The 23,972-nt window shown below is 48.1% G+C and overlaps 1 protein-coding gene across 2 annotated transcripts in view; it reads right to left on the bottom strand.

Annotated features, from left to right (window-relative positions):
- PTDSS2 (phosphatidylserine synthase 2) overlaps window positions 1-22,758 on the bottom strand; it is a 59,683-nt gene extending 36,925 nt beyond the window's left edge. The window contains exon 1 of one of the 2 annotated variants that reach the window (XM_066583212.1): window positions 22,481-22,758. In XM_066583212.1, coding sequence (XP_066439309.1) covers window positions 22,481-22,665 — 185 coding nt within the window. In that variant the 5' untranslated portion in view covers window positions 22,666-22,758. Of the gene's footprint in view, window positions 1-5,828; window positions 5,937-22,480 lie in introns of those variants that run through there. The other variant, XM_066583213.1, reaches the window with a different exon arrangement.
- Window positions 22,759-23,972: the final 1,214 nt, after the last annotated feature.

The raw sequence follows: 23,972 nt of genomic DNA, 5'->3' as shown, positions 1-23,972 counted from the left end.
GAGCAGGTAAGTGAATAACTTCTGTATGGCTCATAATTAATGCACGATGTACATTACAAAGTGCATTAATATGGCCATACAGAAGTGTATAGACCCACTTTGTTTCGCGGGACAACCCCTTGTCCCCAAACAAAACGCTGCAGCAGCGGTCACCCATCCCTTTGTGAGGATGGAGAGTTTATACCGCTATAGAGCAGTCTCAGACATACAGAACAATAGCGGGTGCGACTGACTGCGGCTCCATCCGTTCGGAACTAGGTTGTTGCGATAGTTGGGGTCTGTAGCGGTCAGGCCCCCGCTGATCAGACACTTGTAGATGAGTGACAGGTTATTTTTCATGGACAATCCCTTTAAATTGAACTATAAGGTTGTATTGACACGGGTGAATGTGATATCAGTCCGTATCGCGCCCGTAAACCTGCGACTTCACCACATGGGGGGGGGGGGGGGGGATAAATAAATGATCGCACTTACATGCAAGCGCAATACGATTTTTATGGCTCCCATAGGAAATGATGGGCGACTCGAAGACCGTTCGCCTATCTAACATCGGACTACAAGTTACGAGACCGCGCTGCCGTTCTGCAAAATACCTGCGCAATAAGGATCGCGCAGCATGTTCTATTTTGCCGCGTATTACGCACGTATACATGCCGCGATAGTACATGGCAATCAGCGGCCTGTAGCAAGTACGTCATGTCACGTCCGGGCGGCACACAGCGAATTACACAGAATTACGCTACGGGACGCAACCAAAAGCTGCGGTAAGTTATGCGCCAGAATCCACGGGCTACCTGTAAAGTCTGATGCGGGATTGAAAATACCTGAAAACCTGCCTCCATTTCCGCATCAAAAACAGTAGATGTGTAGATTTTGGCGCAGAATCGTGCAGCTTCGGGTTTGGCTGCGCTCTGTGGCGTAATTCCGTCCCTTATAGTTAGAATTATCTGAGTGCAGCGGTCGGCTCCACAGTGATCCAGTCATCCGTGATATCGCGGAGGCGTACGCTCGGCAGTATCTTTACACGGTCCGATAGTCACCAGCATAGACCGAGTTAGGGCAGGTTTACACGGACGTATTTGTGCGCAAAACACAGAATAGAACCTATTGATGTCACCGGGCTCGTACGCACGCTCTATTTTCCTTTGCGCTACAAAAGTCTCGATGAGGATGCATAAAAGCACGCAAAATACACTAGAAGATGCGTGACACATTGCGTAAATTGCGCAAGGACACCCACCTGGAACTCAAAGCTAATTAGCCATTTCAATCAGGATGTATTTTTGAGCCGCACGCAATCGCATATGCATTGTGCGCTGAAGTACAGGAAGATACGCAGACGCGCGTTTAAAATAGAAAAAACCGTTACGCTCATGCACACGCGAATACGCTCGTGTTAATCTGGCCCAAGTCAAGCTCGGTCGGCCATTTAGGAATGCCGAAGGTCGTCGTATTGTCCTTTCCTCACCCAAAAAACTTGTAGTCACACCGCATCACGAGGCAGTAAAAGAGAGAACGCGGTTCCTCCAGCACCGCACGGAAGGAACAGCCCGAGGCCAAGAAGTACGAGTAAGTATTTATGGAAGGAAATTAATTCGTCCTAGCCCCGCCCAGTTGGCGTCGCGCTGCAAACCTGTTCAGTAGGATTCTGTACAGCAGATAACGGAAGAGCATTATGACCGACAACGAGCGCTGCCGCAGGACCAGCTTTGTTCTTACACATTCTATGAACCAGGGCCCCCGCACAGGCACGTGTATGCATTTTTGCGCGCTTATTGGCGTATTTTATGGTCCATTTTTCATTTGCGCGGTAAACAAAAGTCTGGAAATGGCCAGTTCATCCAAGTTCCAGTTGGCTCTTTTTCCAGCCGAGTTACTCTGCATGGACTTGCGCACTCCCCATTGACTTCTATGGAGACTTGGTTGCACACGGGTGCAGAAACGTTGAGCACGACGCGTGTTTTGTATGACCGACGTGTGCGCAAAATACGGAAAAGTGAAGTCAATGGGTTCTATTCTCTATGTATTGAGCGCGCAAAACTTTACACCCGTGTGAAGGAGCCTTTACGGTTAGGACATCCGAAATAAGAAAAGTTGTGTTGCAAGTCTTCAGATGGCGGCCATCATAGTATCACCGCTACGCTAGCTCCAGCTTACAAATATCATCCTACGCAACACGGATTAAAATCTACGTATGTTTGATACTCCGAGCCATAGCGTTACGGAAAAGGCTAGCGCAGAAATCTGATCATACCGTATGTCCCTATGCACATGGTGCCCGCATGAAAGGCAGGTCCTCCGAACAAACCCATATTGTAGTCCGAGACCCCAAGTGGAAGCCAGTTCCCACCACCACCACCAGTCAAAGTCAGAACCATTACTTCGGCTTTCACTCCAGATAGTCGGCCGTAACCAAGTTTATGGTATGGTCAACTGACTAATCAACGGTTGATCTATTCCACGTTGCATCCGGCTGACTTGTTGTACATGGTCACAACAGCATTCGCCAAAAGACCGTATACCAACAAATCGGTCATCTAGGTCTTGGTTGCTATGGTCATACTACTGTTGAAATACTATTCAACAAGCAGCAATTAGCTGCTAAACCTTCCATTCTTCATCGGGTCAACGATGTAGGCAACCAGGTAGACCGCCGTCTCATGCACTAGTTCTTCAAGAGCAGATCTTTGTAGAACCCTACCGGTCTGGTTGAAGATCACAACATTTCTACACAAGATGTGAAGATCTGTTTGGGTAGAAATTACGATCGGCGCACTCAATTAAAGCTTTCTATGGGCCATTAAGCATTTCTCATCGGCTTTCAGTCTTGAAGGCGTTCCGACGTGCCCTCTATAATCAGCGCTTTTTTTCTAACCCAATCCTCGAGCTTTCCACGTTCTCAGCTCTAGTCCCAACAATTTGTGCTATTCCTCTGCCAAAACGGCTTCCAAGTCCTGTAATCCCCCGCCCCCTGAAAAAGAGATAAGAAGATTAAAGGGTTCTTGAATGTAACAAGAACTGCTTAAAGAGTTTATTCTGAAAGGGTCTGTTGCCATTTGTGCTGCTCCTATAAGCTTTACTTCATGCATCACCACCTAAGAAAGTCAACTGCAAAGCTTCTAGAACTGGTCGCGCCAAGATCCAGATGACCTGGCATTCCTGGACATCATGTAGATAACCCCCGAGATGGTGATGAACTCATCGCCGCCATTCAGGCAGCTTGACACTCTCAGCCATCAGTTATCGCTGGGGGAAGCGGCGGGTCGCCGCCGCACGTTTGTGGTATCACATGGCAACTATTCAATGAATGGGCAACTATGTGACACGGTACTGTGGGTCAGGGAAAATATGGTTTCTCCAAGGGAGAGCACCTAGAAGGTTTGCCATGATACGTTTAAGCCATTCATGCTCTGCAAATGAGAAAATGGACTCTACATTGCCACCTATTGGAAGGCAGTATTACTGCAAGTCAACTTTTTAAACAAGCATGGTCATTCTGACTTTGGTTTATAATTCCTAGTAATTGTTAGAAGGCTTTTTTTTTTTTTAAGAAAGTCTGACAATGACTTGCAGGAATGCTGCCTTCCAATTGGTGGCGCTGCAGAGGTATTGTTCCATCTTCCCATTTACACAGTCTTGTAACACATCCAGTCCTCTGGAGTGTGAGAGGGTCTTTGCAGCAGATAGAAGGGGACCCCCAAGTAACAAACAAACCCCTTTAAAAAGGGAGTGTTCAGGTTTAAGCAAAAATGGCAATTTTTTTCTAAACCCTGCCACATCAGTCTACAGGTGGTGTAGGGAAGAAAAACGGATCCCAGGACAACGGAAAAGGGAAACGTTCCCAACGGAAAGGGGTTTGGATTATTCCAACAACCCCACTGGCGGACAGGAAAATGCCCATCCTGAATGGGTCTATTAAAGGGGTCGTTTTTTTTAAAAAAAATCTCTGAGCCAAATTAATAAAATCAAATAAAAAGCGGTGCTTACCCCTAGTTTCCCCCGGGGATCCAGCTACGTGACAGCAGTCACGTGATCACTTTTTGCCAATCAGAAGCTGTGGCGTCACCATTCTCAAGTCCTAGCATCATGGCACCCAGCGATGCCAGCAGAACGGGTGGCGACGCTGTAGCCTCTGATTGGCAAGCAGCGGTCCTCTGACTTCTAGTGTCAGACACTGGGAGAATCGCGGACCCGACGACAGGTAAGGATAGTTTTATTTGTTTTCACTCATTAGGCTTTAGTTTCAAACAGATTCATAAGCGGACATCTCCTTTAAGTAGACTTAAAAAGGGGTTGTACCAAGGCTGGGCGAACGCTGTACATATGCCGTATTAGTGGGAGGAAAAAGAGGAGTACGCGGATCGACCGATGGTCGGGTGAATGTTGGATATCGTTGCACAGTAGTTTAAAAACTCGGACTCTGGTGCGACCTGTTGGCTAGCGCCGACTCAAGAGTTGGAGTGGAGTCCGTTACGTTGGTTAAAACGGTATATAATGATGGTTCGAAATAAAGCCTAAACCCTTTTAACCAACACAGCACTAGCCAACAGGTCACATAAACCACTCTAGTACACAGGGCGTACGAGGGCACATGATCATCACAGGGCGGAGTATCCTCCGCCGGACTCCCCTCTAAGCAGAAACGGGGAGCGGCTTTGGAGAAAGGGATCATGTTGTAATAGACCATGTGCCGGCCTTAAAGTACAAGACAGTCGTTCAATTCTACACTTCCTCTGCAGGAGGCGCTATAAAAGGAAAGAGTCTGACCGGCTGTGACTTCCCCCAGCAAAATGAGCTGCTCACCCCGGATGCAGCTTCTGGCACCACCGGCAATCAGCTGCTAACACAGGGCACATCAGGTATTCAGATAAGCAGCCATCTTTGTTTGTCCGGGGGGGTCAATTTAAAAAGGGTCTTTTCAGTTATTAAAAACAAAAAAATATATACATTTGCTACCCACCCAGGACATTGGTCGATCAGCGGTTTGCTGGGCCAGCTGTCACCCTGGTCCGTACCAGAAGCAGACCCTCGCCCAATCAGCTATTGATGACCCGTCCTGCGCATTTAAAAAAGGGATTGTAACAAGATCACAAGCTATCCCATATCCAGATAGTGAGGGGTCCCACCGATCCAGAAAATGGGGGTCCCATATCCCCCCATCCTCCTCACTGAGTTTATCGCACCCCTGCAGTTAGGAGGAGATTGAGTGGAGCACTTTCTGCACAAGTTTGCTGGAGCGCCATTCACTTTCAATGAGATTGCCGAGATAACCGAGCGCTCCAGTTTTTCCATCAGCCCCATTGGAATAGAGCGTCAAATGCGTATGCTCGTTGTGTGCGGCGTTCATTCTGATGTCACTGCAGGCGGAGAAGCGACCCCAACAAGTGACAGGCAGAAGGGGACATGGGACCTCCATTCTTGAGATCAGTGGCGAGACCCAGTAAATTATAACTCATCCTGTGGATAGGGTAATAACTTGTGGTCTTGGTAGAACCCTTTTAAGCTGCGTCAGACACCCCCGACTGTGGCTTATCCGTCCTGAAACAACATGCCCGCCTCTCAAAAACATCTGCCATTGGGAAGAGTTGGGACACCCGCATACACCCAACATGGTCAGTCAGTCCAGCAGAAATTGGCAGGTTGGACCAACATTGATCTAATACGTATGGCCACCAGTAGACCAAAGCATGTGATCACTTTACTTTTACCCCCCCCCCCCCCCCCAATTGTCAGTGTCCAACAAGGACCATATTTATTGCTGAGGTTTCCCCTTCAGGAACACTAAACACAGAAGTGAATGGTAAAAGTGAAAAAAAGTTAAAACTTGCCCAAAGTTTGTGTCCGCCTGTAGCCTGTCCTGCATGCTCAGAAACAGTCCTGGAGGAGTCTGGTAAGCAAACTCAGGTGTTAACTTGCTCCTGGTCCCAAATCCATTTTCAGCTAAGGAATGAGTGGGCGGGGCTTATTGGGGGGGGGCACTCGTTTCGCAACTAGTTAGTCGGAGACAGACTACACTAGGAGGCAGGGGACACGGATGATCTGCTAAAATGGATATTGTAGAGTTAGTTCCCTGTAATTATAATCTTATTGACATGTTGGATAGGATTACAAGAGAGGAAGAACTGCTGGAATTTTTCACATTTTTTGGTGTCTTTTCCACACTTTGTATTCCTTTACAGCAAATAACTATTGGAGGACAATGACACCAACAGAAATGCTGGGAGTACAGAAAACTCTAAACATATGACAAGCACCCCCCTCCCCACCCCCGCACAAAGCATTCTTTGCATTTGCCAAGACTTCACAATGAACACTTAAGAAGGTCAACAGAAAGCGAAGAATCCATACAAAGTAACGCAGAATTATGCCTTTCACATGACCTCGCGCCGGCAAGGACGGCAACAGCGTACAAGTTGCAGAACAGGTTCAGTAAAAGTGGCACAAGTCTTACAATGGAGTTTATGCTACGTTTTGACTACATTTTACCGTTTTGTGCAAATTATGGCAAAAAAAAGTAAATACATTTATTTACATCTGTATCATTAGGTGTTTTCTGTAAAATGAAAAAAAAAAATAAGAGTCAACACAAGTAGGAAGAATTCTTCTAGCTCTAAGCTTGGTATCAATCACTCATTTACGTGACAGGTATGGCCCGATATGAGCTGCGTCGCATTAAATATGAATGACCCTTCCGAAAACAATCAGCCGTTCCCCAAGTCATCAGCGCGGGGCGCCAGCTAGGACACATCAACAGCATATCCCAGCAGAGAACAGAAAAGCCACTGTTACCCGTCTCCTCCACCAAGACATTACTGACATCAGCCAGACAATGGTCAAAGCCGCATTGATGATCCGTCTCATAGGGAACAGCAGACATGTTATTATAGCTGCTATGCGTGGAGTGAGGGGTGGAAGCTTCTAGTATTTGGCCTGGTCTAGTGGTGGCGGAGAGGTTGCATTAAAAGTCAAAAACAGGGCTGTACGCACTACTTTGAAGTTGCAAAAAAGTTTGTGAATGCCTTTATTACAGATGAAGCAATGTTTAAGGCAGTAGAGCCCTTTATCAAGCAAAGGGTGAAAACATGAGAGAAGATTAGTACAATTCTGGAGGGAGACCCCTGCAGTGACTTTAGGTTCCCTTTCACACACCACCAGTATGGTCTGGTAGACTCAACACCAGCCCCTCCGGAAGTATACTTCTAATTTACACCGGTCTGTGAAAGGGCTATATTGGCCAAAACATTGCTTGCTTGGATATACTGCGAACATCTATAAGCATTCACAATCCTTTACAATTCAAGAAGTGTACACAATCCCGTTTTTTGGTTACTTCTGGAGGTCATAACACTGTGACATTGGGATTCGGCACCACGTTGGCACCAATTGGGGTAATGCTGTCGATCTGTGTACCTTGTGGAGAAGTTCTGTTAATTATGCGGCAAGTTAAAGTCTGAATTGGGGGCTGCTCTCATCATGCTTTTAATGTATGTCTGGTGTACACGTTAAGCCTGACTCACACGAACGTATGATTTACACATATTACGCCTGCGCTGTATGCGGTAATTCAGTCAAATCCATTGCCATACGCAGTTCCGTTCACATTGGCGTGTTGGAATTGCGTAATACGCAAGCGCAAAAAAGAACGAAGCATGTTCTATTTTGCAGCATATTATGAGAGAGACCATTGTTCTCTATTGGCGCATTATCAATGCCACCCATACACAATTATATGGCATGTTGGCGGCGTGTATATGTGTCCTTGAAAATCCACAGCACAGGAAGGTTAAACAACCTCCAGGGAAGCCCCACCCATCCTGATAAGCCCCACCCACTTTTCTAAAAAGGTGATGAGGTGGCAAAGAAAAAAAAAAAAAAAAAAAGTTAAACATTTTTACATCAATACCCGCTACTATAAAAAGGTGTGTGGGGGTGGGGAGTTAATGCCAGAAACTGGCGTAATGGTCAAAGGTTTACAATGGGGCACATTCTTTAATGCCAAGTCCTCTAGTATTTTTTTAGGCATTCAAGAACAAATAAAAGACATTAAAATGTATGGAAATATACTAAAAAAGCAAATTGATGTCCCATGACATGAGGATAAAGCAAGCAGCCTCTCATCCAGACCAAACCGGTGCCGGCGAACAGATTACATATTAGTCGGAGGTCAGGCCTTTAGTAAGTATATAATTAACCCCTTGTAGTCAGACTTGTTCTGTGATCCGAGGAGTGACCAATAGACCCCGATGACTTACTGGCACTTTAGCAGTAAGAATAGTGTACAGGATATGCCAAAAATGGCTGAAAGTTGGAAGTCCTATTCTTCGGGAGCTTGAGGCTCCTCTGCCCCCCGATTCTGCAAGCCAAAACAATCGTGGGGGGGGTGGGGGGGAGGTAGGGGACAATGAGGCGTTGGGCCTTCTGCACACGGGGAAGATTTACCAGTTTCCCCATCTACACAGAAAACTTGTGGCATTTACAACTGCAGCAAAATCTTGACCACACGCTGCAGAAAAATTATTCACCAAATCAGCGCGGAAATTGATTCGCGGTGCGGAATTTAAATCTGCAGGATATCAATTTGAGCAGATTTGCAGCCCCGTTTCCATGAGGATGGGGGGGGGGGGTGAAACTCGCACCAAATGCAGATTCTGACATGGATTTGCCCCAGAAAGATCCGCAGCCAATCTGTCCCAAGTGGACAATGCCGAAATGAGTGAGGCTTCTCAACTGAAAACGTTAAGGGCATGTCCACAGGGGCCGGTTTGCTGCAGAATACTAGTAGTAGATATCTTGTCATCAGCTTAAAGTCTTCATCAAAACTCAGACTATTGGGGGGGGGGGGGGTTTCGCCCCCTCCCTGGATTCTGCACATCTGCTGCTAGAGCTGGCATACTATGGATTTAAATTCCGCACCGCGTGTCAATTTCTGCACGGGTTTTGGGTGGATTTTTCCACAGAGTGTGGATGATATTTGGCACACTTTACCCACTTTGCTCCTACTTTAAGTGCCGCGGATTATCCACACGGAAAATCCCCCCCTCCCCCGTGTGCGCATGCCCCAGTAGAGAGCTTCACAAAAATATATCCAGCCAACTTGGCTTACAGAACACCAGTCAGGGGGCTCTACCCAACTGGGAGGGAACGGTCTGAAGAAGCTGCCAGTCCGCATATTAGCCTCTCACTCCCTACTTCTACACGAGCCAACCTAAACAACCAATCACTGTGAACCAGGCAACCCAAATAACCAATCACTGGGAATGAGTAAATCCACACAACCAATCAGGTTGTAAATGGTGTGCATTTGGGAAGTAATAGAGATATATGCTGCCAGTCCTGGCAGTGAAACGCGTTTCCCGAGTCGATACCTTCATTTGCTAGAATAAAAAGGACCATATACTTACCTCAGTCTCCTGGTCCAGCGCCTTGAGGCTGGGTCCATACAGAGCCGACTCGCAAATTCGACCAATCCGCGATTTTTTTGACCGCTAATCATTCCGTGTAAATGCACCTTAAGACTTCTCACGAATCCTCACGGCTTCCATGCTGCATTAGTAGTAGAAGTCTCACAAACTGCTCCTAGACACGAATGTCTTACTCAATTATGAACTATTAAAAAAGTTGTTCCAACTTGTAAGGTCTGCCCGGGCGTTCAGACGATGCACTGTAGCATACTTTAAGTGTATTACAACACCCCATGATGGTGCCAGGACGCTGGAGGCCAGAAGACTGCTATAAAGGTTATGAGGGTATGGGACTCACGGATGGAGAAATCGGGATTAGAATTTGCGCAATATTATTTAATGGCATTTACTGGCTTATCTTCATCAGTTCAGTCGGGGCGACTCGCGGACACGTTATGATTATCCCTCGTCACGCGGTTCTGTTTTGTATGGCCTCTTTCAGTTTGATTGTGTGCACGTTGGTGTCAGCTTGGGCAGTATTAAGTATGAAAACAAATAGCACCCAACGGACCATATGGGAAACATCGGGCCTCAGAGAACATAATGCAGCATTCTGTGCTACTTTGCCCTAGATTTGTGGCCCAAGGTTCTAAAGGAAGGCTTTGATGCCGATATGAACAGAGCTTTAGGGAGCGGCATTCATCCAATTAAGGGAGGCACGCGTGCACAGATACACCCTCGTTAAAGGGCTCTTACATGGAAAAACTATTGTTTAAAAAAAAAAAAAAAAAAAGTGCCGATAACCATTCTGCCTAAATGCACACCAACGACTAGAGATGAGCAAACGTACTCGATAAGGGCGATTTCGCAATCGAGCACCGCGATTTTCGAGTACTTCACTACTCGGATGAAAAGTACTCGGGTGCGCTGTGGGTGAGCGGGGAGTGGGGGGGGGGGGGGGGGAAGAGGGAGAGAGAGAGGGCTCCCCCCTGTTCCCCGCTGCTACCCCCCACTCCCCTCTGCAACCCCCCGCTCACCCACAGCGCCCCCGAGTACTTTTCACCCGAGTAGTGAAGTACTTGAAAATCACGGTGCTCGATTGCGAAATCGCCCTTACCGAGTACGTTCGCTCATCTCTACCAACGACCAAACGATAAACAATAACCATAGGGGTCTGCACTACCCTTTGCTACTGAACGACAGGCTTATACGCCTGGATAGGTAGCGACCGTGATATAAAATGCAATGAGCACTATTGATATACGGTATTATGCACTAAAATTAGAGTTCAACTGAAGACTTAAAAAAAAAAAAAAAAATCTAATAACCCCCATGGGAACTCGTCGGCGAGTCTTGTAGACCACTTTCCCTGCAGGGGTAAGGTGGTTTATATCACGGGGGCAGTATCTTCACGGCTCGTCATACTGCTGTGTCCGCAGGACGATCATGTTAACATGATGGGGTTTATCCAGAACATTAATCTCAATCCACTTAATCCCGGCTATAGAAAGCATGGCACTCATCCTACTAATTCATTTATGAGCAGGTTTCCTGAGGAGGAGAGTGATCTTAATGAAGCCGGTGGGGGCAGACGGGCAGGATGAAGGAGACGATGATGATGGAGGTTCTATTACAGTAACCCGACGTCTAGTCTGCGACCGGCCCAAGCCTGCAGCCGTGAAGGATGTGTAAAACCGTCACACATTTACTAAGCCTAGGTTTCTATACGAAGCAACCACGGCCGGCGGCAACGCCAACCACGGCCGGCGGCAACCTGCCATTGTGTCCCATTCTGCAACTATACACCTGTTGGCCGCAGAGTAATGTGACACGAAGCTTCCTCCCTATAGGCAGGTATGAGGCCGATTCCTCCCTCGGAGTCCTGGGACAGAACCTAATACTATGTAGGACCTCCTCTAGCCGGCCAAGTACAGCAACTCAATGTAGGATCGATTCCAGAAGTGGATGGAAGACGTCTGGAGGAATACTGAGTCATGCCATCTGGACAGGCACCCACAGCTCCGTGGTATTAGTTGGGGCAGCATCACGTTGCGCTACACATTGACAGCATGAAGCTCGGACAGACGCCTACCTTACATAAATGTATGTTCTATTACGAAACAGTTCAAGGAAACCATACTTCACAAAGAGACACGCCAATCTAGATGATCCGGGTAGGAGGAAGCCATAAGGGAGCTCCCCCCCCCCCCCCCTTCATGTATGGCACAAGTCAGGTGTCTGTATGAAGTGTTCTCAGGAGCCGAGCCTACTACATACATAGCAGGTGTAAGCAGTCTGACAGCCGACGGCCATTGGTAACAGCTGTGCCCAGCGGGTATAAGTGTATCTTGACGCCACCGGAAGTGTGGGTAGCGACAAGGTACAGTTTTCTTGACACAGGCCACTGCCCCGTCAGGTCCTGGCACTCACTAACAGCGCCTTAGCCGGCGTTGGAGTGGGCTGTGTACCCGGACAGTGAGGGAGCGGCGGCACAGCGGCTTTCCCAGCCGCCTGCATTGTGCAGCGGCAGAGCCACTTCCCCGTCTGCCTTCCTTCACTTTGAAGTGGCTGCCAACACAGAAGGAGTGGGGGACCTGCAGCCCTGACTGTCACTGAGGGAGGGAGGCAAGGGGTCGCGGAGGCTGGACAGCAGCGGTGGACAGTGAGGGAGCGGTGGGGGAGAGCCGCTTCCATCGCCCTCCCTGCACTGTGCTGCGGCTGGAGGCCAGTAGCGAGATTGAAAAGAAAGGACCTTATAGGCTTGAGTCAATCAGGAGCTAGGGGTGTGAGAGGGGCATTCCCCCTGCCAAACCCCTAGCTTCCGGTGGCGTCAAGATACACCAATACCTGCCCAGCGTTCATGGATGTTGACCCTTAAATGCCCAAAAAAAAAAAACAAAAAAAAAAAAAACACAGTGTTCAGGGACAACGAGGTACCATTCCATTATCCTGGCAGTCTGGGACCTTATGAAGACCTCCAGAGGGCTGCCATGAAGGATAGTCTACCAAGGCATGTCTTGATAGACTGCCCGTCAGAATACAGTATAATGCGATACTATGGTATTGCATAATACTGTATGAGCGGTCAAACCATTTCAAGTTCAAGTCCCCTATGTTACTTATAAGAAAAAAACAAAAAACAAAAAACTAAAAAAATATATACATAGTAAAAAGTTTAGCCCCCACCCCCCTCCCTTTTCCACACGTCTAATGAAAAGATTAAATTTGATATATCACTGCACCTACAAAAACCCAGATTATTAAAAGATCACATTAACCATGCACTGCAAACAGTCAGAAGAGAATACGCAAACGCAATGGCAGAATTCACCAGTCAACCGGTGTCAAAAATAAATAAATAAATTGAACAAAAAGCAAATCAAAAATTTGCATGTCTAACAAAAATTACATTGATGAAAACTACAGGTCGGTGCGCCAAACACAAACCGTCATACAAACAATTCGCTAAAAAGGAGAGAAGAATGAAAAAAAAAAAAAAAAGGTCTGCAGTAAGAAGGGGTTAAAGTGGGTTCTCTCTGAAATGTGGCACACCTCGGTGTAACGTGGGCTGCTGTCCAGACTTCGTATGGCCCGCGGTTCAGGCAGCAGGAAGCTAATGACAAGTTCCCATTAAGCCACGTGAAGTAAGACGGCAGTCGTCCTCCCATCACCCCGAAAACATCCATGAAAGCAGAATCATCAGTTACCCATAGAAGCGGCGCCGCCAGAGCTACGGCCCCATCTGTGCCGGCGCCGCCAGAGCGAATTCTGCTTTTGTTGGCAATAATCGTGCTACACGCAGCATTAAACTCTCCCGTTATCAGCCGGACCCGCTTATAAGCCAGCGGAGGTCATCGGACACATCCGGCTGAGGGTCATAGTGTCCGCTTATAAAGGATGTCACAACGCAGGCGTCTATGGGGCCTAATGTGGGTCGCGCAATTTCGTTAAAATTCATGATCGATATTAACCATGAAGCAATATGCCCCAACTAGCGAACAATCGCCCTCACTCCGCATGCAAGCAAAATCCTTCTCATTATACAGGAAAGACTGCGATCAGTAGGAGCGGCACTCCCTGATGCACAGAGCAGGTTTCGGGCGAGGACGTGGCACCCGCAACCATATTACAAGCCTGCGATGGACCATGGAAAAAGCTGGAGAACAGCAAAAGAATATCTATATCTGCTTCATCAACTACATCAAGGCCTTTGGCTGCGTCGACCATGACAGGCTATGGCACACCCTACTAGATAGAGCTGGGCGTATCGGCACATGTAGACAAGCTGATAAAATCACTTTATAGTAATCTAGAAGCCACTGGGAGAACAGAGCATAGGGACACAGATTGGTTTGGGATGGGCAAAGGTGTCCGACAGGGCTGCAACCTCTCACCCTTCTTGTTTAACCAATGCGCGGAAGTGATTATGCGGAAAATGGACCTAGAGGAATTGGAAATCCGGGGGAAAATAGGTGGAAGAGATATCAACAATGTCCATTATGCGGATGGCAGAACTCTGCTTGCAGGAACAGAAGCAGGTCTGAAGAGGCTGATAGGGAAGATTAAAACCGAAAGTGAAAAAAAATGGGCCTCTACCTAAATTTAAGGCCTCATGCCCGCGTCCGGGTTGTATTCCGCCTGCGAAATATCGGAGCAGAATCAGACCCAGCGCCCCCTCGAGATCCCATATTCACCTCTCCGGATCCGCCGCGATCGTCTCGTCTGACACGCATGCGCAGTGAATGACGCCCCAGCGCTGGGCTGTGACACGGATTCCCGCGATACTTCTGCAGTGCTCACAGTGCAGAAGCATTGCAGGACGGGCGGCAATGGAAACAGTCCATGCATTTTTCCGCACAGACTAGAACCTGCTGAGATTCTTTCCAGCAAGCGGAAAAATTGCAGTCGATTTGCGCTCGTGGGCAGGGGAGAATCTTTTAACACAGCCTGTCTATGGACGGACACTGCTGCAGAATTCGCGGCAGATGTCTTGCTGTGATTTCCGCAGCGATAATCTGACCGTGGGCATTCGGCCTTCGGCACCATCCACGGGCGTTGCAGTATCCCACGGCGGATCTCCGCTGCCCGGGAGCAGGAGCCGTCAAGCGGTTCTCCGCAGGTTAGCCTATCTGACAGATAGGCTGACCGCGGAGAATAGGGGAAATTCGCAGCATGCAATCAAACTTGAAATCAATTGCTGCAGCGGACCGATGGCTGCGCTGCTTAGTCGTGAATGCCGGGTGAGGGCTTGTCTGTGCGCTGCAGTGACGGGCTGCCGACTGCTTGGTGAGAGGAGCGGCAGGGCGAAATCAGCTGCAGATCCACAGCCGATTTCGAGTCAAAAATCAGCACTACGGCGATGGGGGGGGGGGGGGGGGCGGGGAATAGATAACACTTCCGCTTTATGTGACTCACTTATAAGCAGCGGCACGGCCCGCCTAATCTTATAGTATGTGGGGTCGTTAATAGGCTGCCCCACGCGTATCAGTGCGACTGGTGCCCTTTAGGTACCTTGCACACCGGATCGAATATTCCTCTAAGGCAGCTTTAACATGGCCGAGAAAAATCGCACAAGATTTGTGCGGTGCGAGATGCACCAATATGAACCCCATTCTTCTGAATAGGGTCATACACAAGAGCAATTGTTTTTCAGGATTTTGCCATTTTTAAGGCTCCGGGCAGAACTGAAATGTGAACAATCTACAGCGCAAGCCGCCCGCAGGGAAACATTGGCAGCCAAATTAAAGCATGTGGATCTGATTTGCAGAGCTTTGGATGCAGAAATCAAATCGCAGCACGCGCCATTTCAGTGTGGTTCCCGCACGGACAGCTTCTATTGAAGTCAATGGAAGCCGTACGATTCACGCACACAAATACACGTTCACGTGAAACCAGCCTTCTACTAAGAAACCCCAATCCTTAGGCGGTAGATGTGCGAGTGGATGTTCATCTATATTTTGCACTTGTCCGACGCTCCTGCCTTTCCGCGTGCTGCTGGATATGGCGTAATCAGTATGGCCGCTTTCTGCGGGTTTTTTTTTTTTAAGACTTGAACCCCTTTTTCTGCCATTCGATACAGTGTAGTATGTCGCTCCAACAAGAGGAAGAAGATGCGTCAATGAAAGAAGTGGTTTTCGGACACGTATGAGGAGGCGTAGAGTCGTAGGCTCGGTGACCGACCGCAGCATTTCAGCTTTTCTACGGCCTCCATCTCTCGTCATCTACCAGCGCTACAACTTACAGTGTTATATACACCGGTCAGAGAGCGGTAAAACAGCGGTAATAAGTAGAGATCATCGCTTACAAATCACTTTGATGGCCCAACGCTGATGGCGGTCATAGCAGTTGCCTCCAGCAATCTGAGAAGCAGGGTGGAAACTACAGGCAGCGTACAAGACGTGCGCCAAAGTTAACGAGCCAAAATCCGTACGGGTAAGCCATGGATTTTCTAACTCATGTATTGTCACTTTTACGGGCTGCCTCAGCTTGTTTATGGGATGTCACAGGTGCTGCAGCCAATGACAGAGCTCAGCACTCAATCACTGAGCTGTCATTGGCTGCAGTGCAAAACATCGGATGGAGCAGAGGACCAGGCGATGGAGAGGGGAAAGGAGAGTATAGGCATGGGGAACGGGGTTGTATAGAAAACATAAAACCCTTGACAACCCCTTTAAGCACCCGACAGTTATGTCTCAAAGCATACTGAGGGTGGCTTTATACGGGACAACCGACATCTGAGGAGCCGCTCAAAACATAGAAGTGACTGTGCTTTTACACAGAGCGATAGTTCATGATCGCTCAACGAATTGGTAGAAGCATTTACACTGGCCAATCAAACGACTATTAGGACGATGTTTGACCTGTGTAAAGCCACCTAAGAGTAGTAGTAAAATGGGCAGCAATGACTGGCTCAATAAAGTGCAGACGGCCTAATCTAATGATGAGATTTCCACCCTACTAGAGCTGACAGTCAACCAAATGTTGACCAACGAGAGCGGGAAGCAACCTTAAAACCTAAACCGTAAATTGCAAGCTTCATTTATTGGATTTCCATGGCAGCCCAAATAACCCATCAAACACTACGGTATCAGATGAGTGACAACGCACGCCGCCATTACAGTTTTGGGAACGTTTTAGGACGTGATGCGTTACAATTCAAGGTCTACAGATGACCATGCATACCCAACATAAGTCAACACTGGTTTGCAGTTCTCCATAACAGTCTGGACAGCTCAGTTCAATGAAGAGGACACGACATTAGAGAGAGCTGTCCAAGTCTACGCCAACAGTTCGGTTCAGTAGAACGAGGTCCATGGATGAAGAAAGGGCCGTTTTAGATGTTTGCCAAGATCCGTGTGGGAAAGCTTGAAATGAAAGCTCTGCAGATCACGAACTCCTGGCCATGTAATGGTAATTTCAGAGCCGACGAGGGGTCCATACAAGTGCTCTACGTAAGTGTTCGGCTGATAGACACCATGACCTCTTCAGATCTGGATATCACTCGCACGGCATACTTGTGCGGACTGCCAGTTCCTACTTCATAGGGTTCACTCAACTGTTCAAGAGGATGCCAAGAATGCTATTTTTTTGCAGGATGTTCCACGTTGCCTTACAGATATCAAATATAAAAAGCTCCACGACTGAGTAGCTTTCTGGCTCCGTCCACGATTCTTCCCAAGGTTGACCGCTTATATTGGAACATGCAACTATCAAGTCATTGGGCAGTACTATATATGAAGTCGTGTAGTGATGGATACATTTTTAGTTTAGGCAGACTTGGGTCATTTTTTTGGACATACACTAAACCCCTAGCGGTCCGATATGCTTCGCTCTAGCCCAGAAGCACCCATACCCTTTTCATTATGGCCAGCTGTGTGATGGGATCCTCAGTATGGCCAGCAGTCGAGAACCTGCTCTCCTGTGTAGACCGGATGGAAGTCTCCCCAGTATAAAGAACTTTTTGAACTACATTGTATATTACCTAGGTTTACAGACTCTCCTGTGTATCCTATGAGCTTCAGCTGCACACTGCTCTCCTCGCATGTAACAGACAGGGAGAAACCCAGCAGGGGACAGGAAGAGCCGTGTGAAGCTGCATCACATAGCAGTACGCTGAGACATGGCGCCGATCACTCCGATCAGAGTGAGCGCAGTGCGGAGACACCCTGGGAGCTAGGACTCCACTCCCTCAGCAACAGGTATATATATAAAAGCCTGTGCATTTTTTTTTCTTTTTAACAGCCAATATCTATATATACATATAAAGACGAAAGCCCTCACTGACCGACTCGCCACTAATTCTCCAACTTCCCGATGTCGTAGAAGCATGAAATTTGGCACAAGCATTGATTATGTCATATATAGGAAAAGCTAAATGGGTCCCAACTCAATTATTCAATTCTAAGCGCAAAAGAATTAGCGTCCAAATTTTACGTACGAAATCTAATTCTCTCACTTCCCGATGTCATAGAAACTTGAAATTTGGCACTGGTCGGCACAGGGTCCGATTCCGCTGCGGGATCCCGTATGCAGAATCTGACCCGGCCGTGTGCATTCGGCCTAAAGGGGTTGTAAACTCCTGCTGTTTTACCAATTTAGTCATGCAATAGTAAATGATACAAGTTTCTAATATACATATATTTTAAATTCTGCGCACATACCTTTCTTGCACCAGTGCAGCAGCAGTTACTTGCAAAAAAACATGGTACATTACATGGACTGGTCTGTCCATAGTAATGCATGTTGGTCCTGTGACGCCTGGTATGCAACTAACAGTGATCAGGGATCTAAAATTCGAATAGTAGATTGGGGAGCAGAACTCATACAGTATTACTAAAGCAGCGTCTCATCACGTCTGTCAGTGTGCAGAAGCCGCGCTACAGAAACCTTCCTATTCAGATCATGCAATGGATTTTCAGTTGCAGAAATCAGCCATACGTGAATATACCCTTAAATCACCATTCCCATATGAACGCCACGTCCACTGGTGACCGGACTGAAAAGAGTTGGCCCACTCAATGGCTGTTCTGCGGCAGGAAGCAGACAACTCTGTACATTGTACAGTGGCCAGGGTTGGTACTGCAGCTTGAGGCCTATTAAAGCAAATGGAGTACCAACCTAGACCACTGCGCAATATACGGAGCTGTCTGCTTCCTGTAGCTAGAAGTGGGACAACACATTTAAGGGGTTATCCAGGCAGGGTCCACCGGGGTCAAGGCGGAAGCGTTGCTCTGAGTCGTGTAGTGGCCTACGCTCGTAATTGCAAGTACAGCTCTCACCGATTTCAATGAGAGCTGTGCCTTCAATTATGAGTGCCGGCCACTACACAGGGGTCAGAGCAACGGTTCTGCCCCGACGGATGCTGCCTGGATAACCCCTTCAAGGAAAGGGCTAAGCTGGCCATTTCTTTTAACTCCTATTGACTTCTATGGGAGTTACAGAAAGTGTAGAGCTACTTCTATGACTAGAAGATCTACTTTCACACGTTCTGCGGTCCTCTCCCGAAGAGCAAAAATGAAGCTGTTTTAAGTCTGAGCTTCTAAGGGGGAATATGTCAGGAGAATCAGACACATACCACCCGCCTATTCCCCAAGGTGCCACCGCCGCCGAGAACTACAGAGCAGCAAGCCAACAATTACAAGGCACAAGAAAACATAACATCTGACTTGGAGACGCGCTATTTTTATGTTCCTGAGAAAAAAAATAAGTCATTTTTGTTAAGAGGACAAGAAGCTGTGAAGGTATTTTTACCCCTCGATATGGAGACATCTGCCGGGACGCGGCATCGGATCCAATTATGCAGAGCAGAAGACATCCGATGGAAGAGAAGGTGACGGAATTCACACGTTCCCTGCACAAGTCAGCAGAGCAAGCACTTGGCCAAGACGAAGACCGTAGCCGAACAGCAGGCATACAGGTTGGGTTCTAAGGCTTCGCAGCATGAAGGTCCCGGAGATATCTCGATGATCAGCGGCAGGGTTACAGATCACTAGCCGTGCCCCGCTCATCAGGTTATAGTCCGGCGACGGACACCTCCGAGTGTGAATGACTGCTCCACCTCACCACCTCCGGCTAGAAGAAAGCCTTATAGAGTTACCTCAATAGCAACACAAGACGCCGAGTCTGCGGTGCTGGAAGGGACCCGCGCCACCTTCCCAATCCTGGAACAGAGCTGGCATCCTACAGCTGGAGTCATGTGGCTATTGCGATTTGTGCGTTTGTTATGCAACTTTTATGAGTTTTCGCAATTTTCACATGTGATTTCTATCCATGTTGCAAAAGTTTTTCGCACATAAGCATAGAGGTGCACAGACTTTGCACTTTTTTTTCCCTCCATAGTTACAGGTGTTAAAAACAGATCACACTTGCATCACGTAAGGGCAATCCTTTTTAACGCGCTCCGTGTCGCGAATGGGCGATTTTCGTAACAAAAGACAAAATAAATAAATAATAGGAAATGCTATGTTTTTTTCACCTGCACACAGCCGGGTGGGATGCCGCATGCAGAGGTCTGCAGCGGAATCCGCCTCTGACCCCACATACCTTTGATTTCTGTATTGCGGACGCTCGCCGTCAGTCGTGCGCAGTGCAGATTTTTTTTTTTTTTTAAATATTTGCTTTTCCCATGCCATTGCTAGGATTGCTTGTACACAGGCCCGTCATCCCCAGAATACGCCGTTTCCAGCAATAATCGTGGCCTGTAAAGGTACTTTTAGGAGTCCAGGGGGCGGTCCTCTCAATGGCCGACAGCCTTTTATGTATTGGTACAGTTAGCTGTCAGCCACTGATGGGATCATCTACGGAACTTATGATAGACATCAGTGGTTTAACCCTTTGCAATCTAATTTTGGATTTAGGGTTTCCTAGGGGGTTTTCTCTTTCTGTCATTATACAATGGCGCCATCTGCTGGCTAGAGCCAGTACTGCAGTATGTGACATGCTGGAGAGGCCCCCGACAACAAAGCGGCCAGTAATCTACAACAAGAATACCCTGCCGGATGTCTTTCGGATGACCTAGCCTCACGATGGCTCATCAACATTTGATTGGAGGGGGATCACGGGTGCACGTGCTGTAGAGGCAGACCATGTGACTGCTATGGGGCCCTTGGAGAGAGTGAACATATGCAGGACCCCCTCCAAAGAGGTGGAGAATTGACTTAAGGGTCATTTTAAAGGGCAGGTAACACACCAGGACCTGCTGTCCTGGGTCGAAGAGCAGATACCATAATGGGGGGGGCCCTATTTACATTTTTGCTATGGGGCCCTGTCCATTAGCATCTTGAATGGAACTGAGCGGCTCTGAGGCCAGGTGAAGAATGAAGCGGCTTTGATAAGTAGCTGCAGTACTCACTTGAGAGCCAGGGTCTCTTCAAACAGCTCGTCAGTGGGGGGTCCTGAGTGACAGACCCCACTGATCAGACATTGAAGACCTATCCTAAGGTCATGTGATAAATTTAGCCTAATTTAAATGGGCAACTTCAAGCTTTTCAGCACTATTATGACAAAATAATCGAGCTCCCTCCTGGTTACCCATGTTCTTGATAAATGGGGGCTTCGACGGACAGAACATGTATTCATAGGACACTTCAAAACTTTTCTGAAGTCCTAAAAAAGGCAATTTGTAACAAATTCTGCATTTAACTACTTCAGGACTCGCAAACATTTCTTCCGACTGACTTCACAGTCCTGGTAGTAAGGAGGAAGGGGAACATGGGACTCCCCTTCTCAGACTTTGTAGGGGGTCTTAGACCCCCACCGCTCAGATTTCTCCACCGTCTGGATATGTGAGGAGTCCATCTTGGGAACACCCCTTTAATTTACAAGTTCTAAAGATTCTTTCCCCATACAGCACCTCCTGTCCGCAGATCTGGCTACCGAGTCAACATAACAGGCTCACTTTAAGCGCTTACCTCCCATCGCTCCCACCGATTTTAGCACGAGGGCAGCAAGCAGGAGGATCAGCTAGTCGGCAGTGATCCCAAGCAGCAGATGACTGAGGATCAACTATTGATGACCCATCCTGAGGATCAATCAACACTAAATGGCCAGAATACTCCTTTAATAAACCCGATAGACATAAGGAACCAGCCAAGAACGTAGACGGTGCAGCACCTCCACCCCGCTCCTCAGCGGCCACCAAGTACATCTATATATCTTCTACACTACCGTGTAACTGCCACCCTGGAAGGGTAACAATGACAGCTGTGTCACTAATAACCGGCCATAGAGAAGCGATTCATCCCAAGGGTAAGAGACTAAACATGACCAACCACAATATATATACACCCGATATATAGCGCTACCTCGCTACGACTGGACTGTATCCAATAACTATCACTCATGTCTATGATCTAGTCTGTGGCTACGGTAACACCACCATCGTCATCTCCATTGGTTACAAGATTTGCCGTTTTTACAAGGTTTCGCAGTTGTTACATTGTATCCCAGCAGAGGCTAATCAAGTTTGCAACTTGTTACATTCTAGGGCAATGCAATAATGTCAACCAGGAGGGGTGAAACGACAATTCCCAGCAGGACCCGTTAGCAGGCCTGCTGGGAATTGTGGTTTCCAAAACAATGGAGAGCTACAGGTTGAAAAAACCCAAGATTTGCAACTTGTTACATTCTATGGCAATGCAATAATGTCAACCAGGAGGAGTGAAATGACAATTCCCAGCATGCCCTGGATACTAGACCTGCTGGGAATTGTGGTTTCCAAGACAATGGAGAGCTAGTGGTTGAACAAACAAACAAGTTTGCAGCTGTTACATCCTAAAGCAATGCAATATCATCAGCCGGTGACTGCAGGAGCCGTGGAACTACAATTCCCAGAATGACCCGGGAGTTGATGTGCTGGGAATTGTCATTTCCCAAAGCTACAGGTTGAAAAAGCTTTAAGTTTGCAGCAGTGATTGACATAACTAAGAAGCAAATCCCACCTCTACCCCCTCCAGGCCTACCCAGAGGGATTAGCAGCTAGCAGATCCCACTAAGAAATGCTGGGAGTTGTAGTCCTACTGCAAGGCAACAGGTTGCCCAAGCCTTGTATCAGCACAGCAAGCACTATAGCACCGGCTCACCAGAAGAAAGTGTTGGTGCCATCATCATAGACTTCGGACTCCGTGCTGCTCCTGCTGCTCTCCCCCCGGTGCAGGGACTTGCCGGCCGGGACTCTACTTCTAATAACCTCCGTCTCCTCCCAGCACTGTCCGTCCAGGGAGGACTTCCTAGTAGCGGCTCCCTTCCTGCCCTCATGGCGTATCATGGCTCAGCAGTGGCCGCCGCTCTCATGTGCAGCCCGGTCCGTCTCAGCCGCTGGGAAATCTCCCACTGACCGGGGAGAGGGGAGGAGCGGCAGGGGCCGCACGCTTCCACCTCACCACGTGGGTCTGGGACACGTGACTCCGTGACGTCCCCAGCCCTGACAGCCGGCTGGACGAAGGCGCTCGCTTGTTGCTAAGGGGCGTGGTTTCAGTATCACGCCAGGTGCGACAGAGTTCGGCACGCATGCGCTGTCCGCGGTGCTGAAGCCGAGTCGGTGAAGTGCGCGCAATCCAGTCATTGTGTGTTCAAAGTAGTGGAGAGGTCGCCGACCCTAATATAATAAACATATTAAAGTGTTATCCGGCCACCAGGGGGGGCTAAAAGGAGATTATAGTCAGGGAATGGGTCTTGTGTAGCAACATTTTATAAGGGGCAACTACTGACTGAAAAATGGCTCCAACCAGCCATTTTAAGTGATATGTTGCCCCATGTAAACACAGGGCCGACAAGGTACTGAGTGAGAAGCGGTTCAGTAGTCGCTCACTGACTCGTATTCTCATTCGCAGGCGTGAATCTTGCGCGCGTTCTGTCTGTTGCGAGACGCCCGAAACTCACGTGAATGTGAACTCCATTGTTTTGAATGGAGTTGTGCACATCAGCGATTTTTACCTCACAGTGATGCTCTGAGGTAAAAAAATGGCTGCATGTCCTACTTTTTCGCGTTCCTCATTGCCTCATTGGGACAGTCAAATGCATCGCACACCGTGAACTCAATGGAAACACTTGGCGGTCCTCTGACGTGCGCGAAACAAGCGCCGGAAGATCGGAATGTCAGAGAAGCGATGCGAGGGGTTTTTGCATGAAAAAACGCTCACATCCGCAGGCAGAACGCGATATGGTGGCGCCCGTGTGAACGCTGCCTGTATTCATATGTACAGAAAAGGCAGCGGAAAGTTCTATGCAAAATCTGCAGCACTTCTGCATCAAAAAGAGCCTGCCGTTCCTCTCACCTCGCAAATAGTAGCCCTCACCTGGCAACCGTTGCTAAGCGTTGTGGCCGCCGGTTGGGTGATGCGGAAATGGTCGGTAAACAGGCAGCACTTAGTAGCGGTTGCCGGGAGAGGGAACAATGGTTTCATTCTCGCAAATGAGAATGAAACCATCGAAATTCATTGGTTTCATAATCATGCGCTTTCAAGAAAAGCGCCCGTTAAAACTACGGGCGAGAAAAGATGCAGGCAGGGCGTATGTGCTCGCACGCACAAGCAGGGGGTGTGAAAAGTCAAAGAAGATTTTTTTTAAACCCTG

This window comes from Eleutherodactylus coqui, chromosome 11 (genome assembly GCF_035609145.1).
Source record: "Eleutherodactylus coqui strain aEleCoq1 chromosome 11, aEleCoq1.hap1, whole genome shotgun sequence".
NCBI classification, from domain to species: Eukaryota; Metazoa; Chordata; class Amphibia; order Anura; family Eleutherodactylidae; genus Eleutherodactylus; species Eleutherodactylus coqui.
This window is presented reverse-complemented; position numbering and strand designations above follow the sequence as displayed.